Source organism: Myotis yumanensis, unplaced genomic scaffold, assembly GCF_028538775.1.
Source record: "Myotis yumanensis isolate MYYU_CA2020_CCGP unplaced genomic scaffold, mMyoYum1.0.hap1 SCAF_9, whole genome shotgun sequence".
Classification (NCBI taxonomy): Eukaryota; Metazoa; Chordata; class Mammalia; order Chiroptera; family Vespertilionidae; genus Myotis; species Myotis yumanensis.
In genome coordinates, this window is record NW_027223760.1 from 29,916,920 (window position 1) to 29,927,237 (window position 10,318).

The window sequence follows — 10,318 nt, forward strand, 5'->3', positions numbered from 1 at the left end:
CTCCTCTTATTTGCCAAGAAGTCTGAGGAGGGATTTTTTTTTTCTGATGTTAAAAATATGTTTCTTACCTCTGTGCCTCTCTGTTTTTCCATTCTTTATTTTGTCTGGGTTTTACTGAGGCAAGGTTTTAAGTCAGAAAACAGAAGCTGCAACATGCAAAACTACAGCTGCCAATTAGTTGTCCAATGAACTAGGGCCTAGTTACTAGGCAATCAACAGAATCCTGTTGTCTTAAATCACCCTCTTTTTTTTTTAAGATGAGAGACTTTCCAGGAGAGGAGCATGACAACTCAACCAGGAACTGGGAGTGAGAGGAACCTTTGGGACTGTGTAATACAAATGCTGCATTTTACAGATGGAGACACTGAGATCAGGGACATGAAGTAACTTGTGCTATAATGAGCTCACACATCAAAATGCTTTATTCTCCAAAGAAAAACTCTCTTCCAAGAGCCACTAACAAGAAGTAGGCACAGAAACTTGGGTAGCTAGAGGAACCCATCTCAATTCTTAAAAAAAAAAAAAAAAAAATTGAAAGTAATGTCAGCAAAGTTTGGATTAATACATTACTCCAGAATAGAGCAATTCAAATGCATGCAATTCAGAGTGAGGCAATTGTAACTGAGCTCTCCAGCAGTTAACGCGCCAGAGGAATATATGGTACATGATCTAAGAAGTTAAGTCTGACTTTTGCATTGACCTTCATAGTCCTGGAAAAAAATGAGACATACCACTGGGGCACAGCACAATGGGTTTCCCCTGCCGAAGAATAAGCACAAGGCCAGACAAAACACAGTCTGCATCTGATGGGTGACACTGACTCTAGAAACAGCTGTGTCCCAGTAATGACCCGTGAGCTTCTCACAGGTTCACACTGCAGGGAAGCTGAGTCATTAAACATTCCCTGAGATAAACGGGGTGCAGTGATAAGGAGGATCAAAGTGTACCACAGCCCTTCTTAGTCTGAGTAACGCATCATGAAGTTTCAAGGGTTACCCAACCAGAGCTTTTCTGCAGCTGATGAGGGCTCAGAAGAATCTTGGGTCATACAAGTTTGGATCCAAAGATCTCCCACTGTCCATCAATTGAAAATAATAGATATGAAGATCTGAGAACCACCTGTATTAAAGTTGATAGAGGAGCCCAGGGGACTGTACAGAGATTACAGAAGGCCAAGTACCAAGTGCTCACATTTGAACAGGTGGTAAGGAAGCCAGTGAAGGAGGAAAAATTAAACCCACCGGATTGTCATGGAAGCCAAAGAATGAGTTACAAGGTGACCTGGTGGTCAACATCGCCAAATATTTCCATGAGGCCTAGCAGGCAAGGACAGAGAAAAGACTGGATTTAGCAGTTAGGGAGAAGTTGGAGCACCTCTGGGAGCAGTAGAAACCAGAAAACAGGATGCAGGAGTGAAGTAGAAAGTAAGGAAATGAAGGCTGTAGCTATTGACCACTTGTTTGAGGAAAGCTAGCAGTAAACAAGAGGGGAAAAATGAGCAAGAAGGAGTAATGGCATCTGGCAAACATGTGTTTAAGGCAGAGACCTGTGTTTATAGCAGAAGGTAGAAGATGGGGCGGAGAGGAAATGAAGATACATGAGAGAGAATAATCATAGGTCCCTGTGCTTTCTGAATGATGTCAGACTCCTGAGGTCCCAGAGAGAAGACACTTGACTTCGGGGAGAGGGTAGAAAAGGGTGTCTACTATGGGCCAGACAGTGGTGAGGCAATATGCCCAAGGTCATCAGAGGACTTGTTCTCTCAACTAAACAAGGGAAGATTCTGACATGGAATTACCCAAGTCACTAAAATTTCAGATTTGCAGAAGCAGTTACAAGAATGCAGTTTAAAAACTATATTAATAACAAAGGCCCCCGAGCTTATCCATTCTCCAAGACTGCCTCACTCGACTTAAAGTGCATCGAGCAGTTATGATGTATCTCTGAGCATCCTGTGCTTGGTTAAGCGTTGTGGGAACACAGAAAAGACAAGGTCAAGTCTCCTGTCCTAGAAGAGCTTGTGTTTCAGCCGAGCAAACCTCTTTATTGCTCTGGGCTTCAGATTTTCCATAGATAAAACGGTTCATTACCTCCTATGTACCTCATGGATAACCTAGACAATTCCATTGAGGGAAAACTTGAGGTCACTTGGAATTTCACTTGAAAGAGCCTGTGAGCATGTGGTGAGCGGGGAGATGGAGCAATAGGTTCAAGGTTGACACAAACATGGTGGGTCTCATCATTTCTTTTCAAATGTAACTCTACAGAGGCAGGGAATGTGGACACTACTCCATCATTCATAAAATCATTCACACATACCCTTTCGCCTACCAACTGCCCAGGAAGGCCTCAGGCCTTCTTCCCAAGACAATCAGCAGACAGCTCAGAGCCATCCTGCAAACAGGCACACCCTTATCAATATTTGAATAGCCATAAGCAACTGGAAAAACAGCTTCTTTGAAAAATGACATTCAGCTTCCCACCTGCTGATGTGAGCTTGTGTAAACCTGGAACAGTACAAGTCACTCTTGTCTTGCATGGTGAGCACGTTGACAGGCTCGGCTAGTTAACTCCAGCCCTGATATTTAACTCTGATGCAGAGAGCTCAGATAATATTGTTAATTCTAGATTTCCTAGTGAGTGAATTGGGACGCAGCAGTACTCCCTCCATGATAACCTCTGCATGCATTTCAGAGACTACTGCCACCTCTCTAGTCTTCCTTCATTGGATACTATTAGTACAGCTAAATAATGTTCTTTTTAAAAATATATATATATTATTGATTTTTTACAGAGAGGAAGGGAGAGGGATAGAGAGTTAGAAACATCGATGAGAGAGAAACATCGATCAGCTGCCTCCTGCACACTCCCCACTGGGGATGTGCCCACAATCAAGGTACATGCCCTTGACCGGAATCGAACCCGGGACTCTTCAGTCCGCAGGCTGACGCTCTATCCACTGAGCCAAACTGGTCAAGCTAAATAATGTTCTTAAAGCTTTGCCAGTGGCACAGTATTTGCTCCTAAGGCTAACTGTGGATTTTAAAATATGTTCTATTTGCTAGTCCATCTTTATGATAAAAAAGCCATTGGTTAAACAAAAACTATCTTTTAGTTTAATAAAAAAAAAACTGCCAACTCAGACTTATTTTACTAACAGTCATTATAAATGGTCACAGTAATTGAGCCTCCAATATCTCCTCCATCCCCATGTGACTAAGCCAATCATGTAAATCCCTTTCCAGTCATTGATGAAGGAATGGTCATATGATCCAATCCTTGACAATAAAGCTCAAAGAGAAATCAGCTGGTGGGCTTCTGAAAAAAGTTTCGTCCATCATAAGAAGGAACACAAGGAAGATACAACCTCTTTTCCTCTGGATATTGTCATTTTGAATTGAACACCTGTAACTCACATGGATATGAGATGCCTTCAGGTTGCCCCCAAAATGGCATTTGCATATAGATGGATGGAATCTGGGTCCATGATGACACTAAGGAGTTGCTGAATGGGCCAAACAAGTAGATATACTTCTAGGCCTCTTGCAATATGACATAATAATTTACTTATTATATAAGCAATCTCAATCAGTTTTCAGTTACTTGCAGCTACAAGCATTGTAATTTAATTCAATTATTAATCAACATGCAATGTCTTTTTTCTCTTGCAAGAACAACTTCATATCAGAGCTGCATAGAATATTATCACTCAGGATATTTCAAGAAAGAAGGCAAGTACCATACTCTCATCTTTCAGGACTATGCCCAAGCCCACCTTTCCCCAACTCGTGTTAACAGCATAAGAACAATTTCAGAGACAATAATATAATAGGTCAAAGGTTTCTCACCAAGCCAATAAAAATCCTTTAGAACATCGATAAATAAGCAACACATGTGCAAGGCTACTTTATGGATAACAGCCACATGTATGGAATAGAAGAGGGGTAGTGAGGGTTCATCACCAACTCCCCAAATATTTCTCCCCTGTTACCTAACTAGTGCCTTAAACTCTCCATTTAGAGATTCAACTTTTCGATTTGAAGTAATTATTGTTAAATAGTGTAAGCTTATCAAATCTTTCCTGAGAGCAAAATTAAGAGGAAATGTTGGAAAGAGAACATTATTATAGTGAGCACTTGGGGTCCAAGAAACAAAGGAAACACAAAAGAGATGAAGGTGAAAAAAGGTGAAAGGAGGGCCTTGAAGACAAATTATACTTCAGAGTTTTGTCTCCTTCTGGAAATCGTCACCTCTATTCAGTTTGTGGAGGTCAGGTGACCAGAAGTGATGATATTCTCAAGCCACAAGGACCCAGGTTTCCCCCAGAACCTAGCCAGGGGCCAACAACAGGAGACAAACAACAAATGGCAAGTTTCAGTGTCCCACTGGAGCCCTATCTGTCTCTGGACCAGCGGAGAGGAAGGGGAAACCATCAGCCTGTGAGGTGAGCCACCTCCATCCTGGCAATCAGTGACAGATGTGGAAACCAGATGACCTTCACATCCGGACACCAGGGAGGCTGACCATCCCCCTTAACTCCCCACCTAGCACTGTCTGGGATCAGTCATTTCCCTTTAAGATCCAACTGGACGCAACATTTAAGTAGTATAACAACCAAATCATTTTACAAAGAACTGGATTTATAGGAATTTTGCACTTAAAACAAGCAGAACTTGTCATTATCTTTAGAAAGACTTGGTAGTTCCTGTTGTATACTTTAAAAAATAAAATAAAATAATTGACAAAAATTCCTGTTTCCAGATCATTAAACTTAGATATAAGAAAGTTATCAAGATCAGGAAGTTTATCATACAAACCCACTGTTAATCCTCCACCTGCCCACCAAGCACTCCTGCTTCTCTATTCTTCACCCAAGGCCTCCCTCAGCTGGAGTGGTGTTGAGTGTTAATACCACACCAGATCTCCCTCTGCCTTCAAGGAAATTCAGGCTAAAATAACCTCTAGTCCAGTTTTATGTAGTGCCTTTAAATTATCATTTGTCATTTTCTAAATATATTCAGGGGTTAAAAATCTGAACAGTACAAAGGGGTAGAGTGTAAATAACTCCTTCTCCCTCCCGCCTTCTCTTGACCTCTGGTCCCCCAAGTCACGTTCATAAAAGTACTATATTTCATCATCTGTATAGGAACTATTTTTTAAGCTTCAAGAGGAAGGCCAAATCCCTAGTAATTCAGGATCTAACAAGCAAGCCCATTTTCACTCTATTCATGCTTCATTATTTTGTAGACTTTGGGCCTTTGTCCTTCCTGGACCAGGAGTCTTCTTCATGACTAAATGATTGAGAAAAGCATTGTTTCTGGTGGCTCACAGAAGGCCGGAGAGACCTTAAAATCCCAGCCTCAGGCAACTTAAACCTTCTATGTTTTTAAAATCAGATTGGTCACGGGTTTGCTACAACAGGGCATTAGCAATCATGCATGTGGTAACTAAATCTCCATTTAGAGCAAATAGAGTGATCACGCTAGGAAGTCTTGGTGACTGACACCATCACCTCAGTTAAACATTAGCAGCGTTCGGGCTCAGCATCTTCTCCCAGCCCCCGACTCTGTTCTTCCTGTTTAACTCTGGACCCTGCATTCAGATGAAATGGTAAGCAAGAACTTGGGCTTTGAAAGCAGGCAGACTTGAATTGAAATTCCGGTTCTGTCAATAATTAGCTGTGGGACCTTTCACCAAGTCGCTTAAGCTCACTAAGCCTCAGTTTTCTTTATTGTAAAATGAAAATAACAAAAATGACTCTTTCATTGGGTCATGAAGAGGGTTCAATGGTATAATGTTTGAAAAGCATTGCATACAATGCCTTTCAGTAGAACCAGCTTCATGATCTGTGGGACCCAATGCAAAATGGAAAGTTATTCAGAAACTGTTAAGGATTGCAAGATAGGGACAGCAGAGCATAAACCAAATACAGTGGCCTGTGGGGCTGCACAGGCAGCAGGCTCACGAAGCCAGCCCTCCCTTTCAGGTAATAAATACTCAATAGGTGGTAGCCTTTATCATATCTTGCCACTTCCCTAATTTATATCTGTGTCTTACCCTCCCTGCAGGCTCTCCTATTCCTATAGAATGCCCAATCCACTCAACTTGAAGAGTTTTACTGGGTCATTCCAAACATAGGCACTGTGCCTCATAAGTAGCCTGCACTTAACAGGGAAAATAATTGACCAAAATGGGGGGAATCTAAAATAGAAAATGATGTTACCATAAGCGCATGCCAGGTGCACTCCCACCTTAGGGCCTTTGCTCTGCTTTTCATCCAACTGAAATAACTTTCTCCCCCTTCAAGCCTTTGTTCAGATCCCCTTGTATCTGAAGCTTATTCTGATTGCTCAATTCAATATCATATTTTGCCCTTCCTCCATCTCCCACACCTTGTTCTACTTTTACTTTTTCCATAGCACGTATATTGTCTATTACGCTATTTCACTGGCCTCCACTTGTTTATCTTCCCCTAAACACACACACACACACACACACACACACACACACACACACACACACACTGGAATGTGAGCTTTTCAAGATCAGGAATTTTTTGCCTCCTTTTATTCACTGATGTATCGCAAACTGTTTAGAACAGTGTTGGCATGCAGAAGACATTCAATAACTGTTCATTAAAAAAAAAAGTAAACCTTTGAATGAATGCATATTCAGGCCATCCTTTTTCTACCTGTAGGTCAGTCCATTCCACATTACAGACAAATGGCCGTAATAACCAGCTCTGCAACTGGATACCCAACAGAGTTCAAGAAACAGATGGGGAGTTATCTATTTTCAAATCTCTGCCAAAGTTCCCTTAGTTTAGAAGGAATATAATCCAGTCCTCTGTGCTAGTAAACCCAACACCTCTTTCAACACTAATTCATATACATGGTTTGTTGCCAACAACTTGAGGCAATCGTGAGAGGCATTTTATATGCGTGAGCTCCCCAGAAGAGAGATGTGTCCTCAAGTGGTGAACATCAAGTCATTTAAAAAATAAAATCAGAAGAAAAATAATCACACATCACTGCTTCATAACAATGAATAGAAAAACTGAGCCCTTAATACCAAAAGGAATATAAGGGCCTCTGTCCCTGGAACGGTGCATGAAGATGTTAGCGCCAGTCTAAGCTGCCAGGAGTGAATGTTACCGTCACAGAGAGCATCTCCAAACCTGGCCTGTGATCTCACACTTGCAAGCCACAGGGTCCAAGAAAGGAAACATGGAGGCCTGTGCATAATTCATCCCACCAGCTCGAGGCAGCCTCGAAGCTGTGACATTATAGCTGCTGGATGAGACATTTTTCAGCGTAAGAACAAAAGAGAAGAGCTGCCCTTCGCAAATGGTTAAAATGCAGCCCATGTCAGGAAAAACATCTGGAGCACCCAATCATCAGATTTTTGAGGGCTAACGTGCTCGAAGTTCTGTACTGATAACAGGAAGCACATCTGGGCCCCCAATCCAAATGCGCCCACGCTGTCTCCTAGGGACAGGCTCGGCAGACCACACCACACATCTGGCTTGTGAGCGGCCATTCCTTCTCAGCCCTGCACTCTGCATTTTTTAAACCAGTCATCCTCAGCCACCACTGATGCTTTGGTGGGAATCATAGGGAGTCCTCGTCCCTTTTCCCAAAATAATGTCAGGCAGAGGGAAAGGCCAAAGAGGTGGAGCCTGCAGGCCATTTTGCAAAAGTTTCAAATATCCTGGCACTGACCCCATTAAAAGAATCATGAAGGGGAAATAACCAAGCCTCTCCTGTTCTCATTGGTGTTGTTTTCTCTCCCTTTCTCCCTCTCTTTCCCTCTTTTTACCTCTCCCCCCTCTATTACAAACTTCTGTGTTTGTAAAAAAAAAACCAAAAAACCAAAGATCTCACAAAAAATCCCAGTGTTGGCTGCTAAAAACAAAATTTCATTTTTCAAATTTAATACCAAGAAATTGAGATTGAAAACTTTCAAAGAAATGTCTTTGTTCTGTGACAGCTTACTCCCCAAAGGGGTCTGTCTCTGAGGCAGGAACTGGTGAGCTGTCCCAGCTCCTCCAAAGCCCTTCTGAAATATGCCACTGCCTCAGACTTTCCACACTCCTCCGCCGATCCTTCCTCTGAAGAGGGAGGAAGCAGAGTTCTTGGCTGTCCCGTGAAAGGAGCCAAATAAAGCAATCTTCCTCCAATGCCAGGGGCCTTTCCAACACACAAACACACACACACACACACACACACACACACGTGCACTTGTTGAAATATTAATCAGTAAAGGAAAAGAGAGAATATGACACTCAAGGAAAGAAAAGACTACTTTATTTTGTCTAGATTGTAAAAGCCTTCCCACAAAAATCTAACTGAAACAGAGGCGCATTATCCTCAGAACGCCTTACCCTTCTCCCGCTTTACAATACTGACGGTAATAGGAAATGATCCTGCAGATGCGAAAAGGCCCGGGGGAGTGGTACAAATTGCTAACGCAACAGGGTCATCGCGACTATTGAAAGTTTAAAAGGGCCGGCTGCCCACCTTTATCTGTTCAGATAAAAACAAACAAACAAAAAACACGCCTCTCCCCAGGTCTCTCCGTTCTGGGCAAGCCTCTTCCCAAATATGTCCATCCCAGCGCCCTGTCCGCAGCTGTCCTCTGATGCCAACACTCCCCCTCCTCGGCCGCCCGCCCGGCCCCGCCGCGTCCTCACCGTGGGGTACGTGAGAGCCTCGGGGTCCCCCGGCTCTGACAGCTCGCTCAGCTTGCGGTCCCACTGCAGGGCGCTCTGCTCCCCGCTCTCCAGCACCTCCATGGTGGTCCGAGGCGCGCGGGGCCGGGGATGCTGAGCGCAGGCGGGCGCTGGCTGCGGCGCCGCGGAGGGCGATCCGGCTCCGCGCGTGAGTGCGTGTGCGCGCGCGTGTGCGTGTAGCTTGTGCACTGAGGAAGGAAACGTTCGCTCCCCCGCGGGAGAGAACGGCCCAGGGCTCCCGTCCCGGGTGCTCGGAGACCTGAGAACCCCCGGGGGAGACAGGCAGTCGAGGGATCGGGCCGAAGGCTGCAGGGGTTAAAGCTGCGTGTACATCCACAGTGAAGGTGGGAGAACGGCTCTCGCCGCGAGAAAAACCCCTCCTCGGTGAGCCCACTTCCCACTACCGCTCCAGACGCAAACTTTGCGTCTCCCCAGAGCTCTTCAGCCCGACTCTGGGACCCACCCACGACTCCACCTCCGTCCAGGGCAGTGACCAATAGGATACGCATCTCGCCTTCCCTACCCAATCAGAAGTCTTCTTCTCCGCCCGTCCCGCCCCCAAAGGCTGGGGCCGCAGACAGTCTAGGCCCCGGCTTTGGAATGTGGGCGGGCGGTGCCATGGACGTCATCGGGGAAACCCCTCCCGCCGGAAAGCAGGCGGCAGCAGCTGTCTGCGGACCGAACCAATGGAGTGCTCGAGTTGGTGATGGCCTGGTGTTGAGGCCAATGAAAATAGGGCTTCTCGGAGGGCCAGCCAATCGAATAGCGACAAGAATACCTTTTTCTAAAAGGAGGAGGATGAGCTCAGGCTCCCGGTGGATACTCCACAAGAAGTTAGCACACCGCATCTAGAGGAAAAGGGAGTGCTCTGGGGGAAGATTTGTATATTGTCCTATTTCCAAGTAAATTCGCTCATTTGAGTGTTTCAGGATTTTTAAAAAATGAATTACGTATTATACATAAGTATAAAAATTCTCCACTTACACATGAATTCGCATTAGCACAGTTCAACCAAATTGTCATTGCTTATTCTTCACATTTCGCCCTTTTTGTTATGCATTGCTGCTGACATGTTTTTATGGGCTTCACTTACTATATTTTCTCTTTCATTCACTCAAGGATACTATTGACCAGAGGCAATGGATTGCTTTTCCAGGTCCTAGAGCAGTGAGCTAACGGCCTTTAATTCACAGAGCTTTTGTCTCAGTGGAGGAGTCAGGCAATAAACAGATTTTTAAAATAGCCGGCCGGTTTCTCAGTGGTTAGAGCATCGCAGGTCCCATTCCTGGTCAAGGGCACTTACCTCCCCTGCCCTTTGTGGGAGGCAACCAATCAATGGGTCTCTCTCACCTCGATGTATCTCTCTATTTCTCTCTCTCTTCCTTTCCTATTCCCTCCCTTCCACTCTCTCTAATGGTTGAGCATCTACCTGTGAACCAGGAGGTCACGGTTTGATTCCCTATCCGGTCAGGGTACATGCCTGGGTTGCAGGCTCTGTCCCCATTAGGGGACTCAATGATTCTCTCTCATCAGTAAAAATATATTTAAAAATAATTAAATAATTATCAAAGTGAAAAAATATCCTCG

At 44.4% G+C, this 10,318-nt stretch overlaps 1 protein-coding gene across 1 annotated transcript in view; it reads right to left on the reverse strand.

Moving 5' to 3' along the window:
• Nucleotides 1-9,155, reverse strand: part of CREB3L2 (cAMP responsive element binding protein 3 like 2) — a 110,758-nt gene extending 101,603 nt beyond the window's left edge. The window contains exon 1 of the mRNA XM_070423980.1: nt 8,693-9,155. Within this exon, the coding sequence (XP_070280081.1) occupies nt 8,693-8,794 (102 nt within the window). The 5' untranslated portion in view covers nt 8,795-9,155. The remainder of the gene's footprint in view (nt 1-8,692) is intronic.
• Between the last annotated feature and the right edge of the window lie 1,163 nt (nt 9,156-10,318).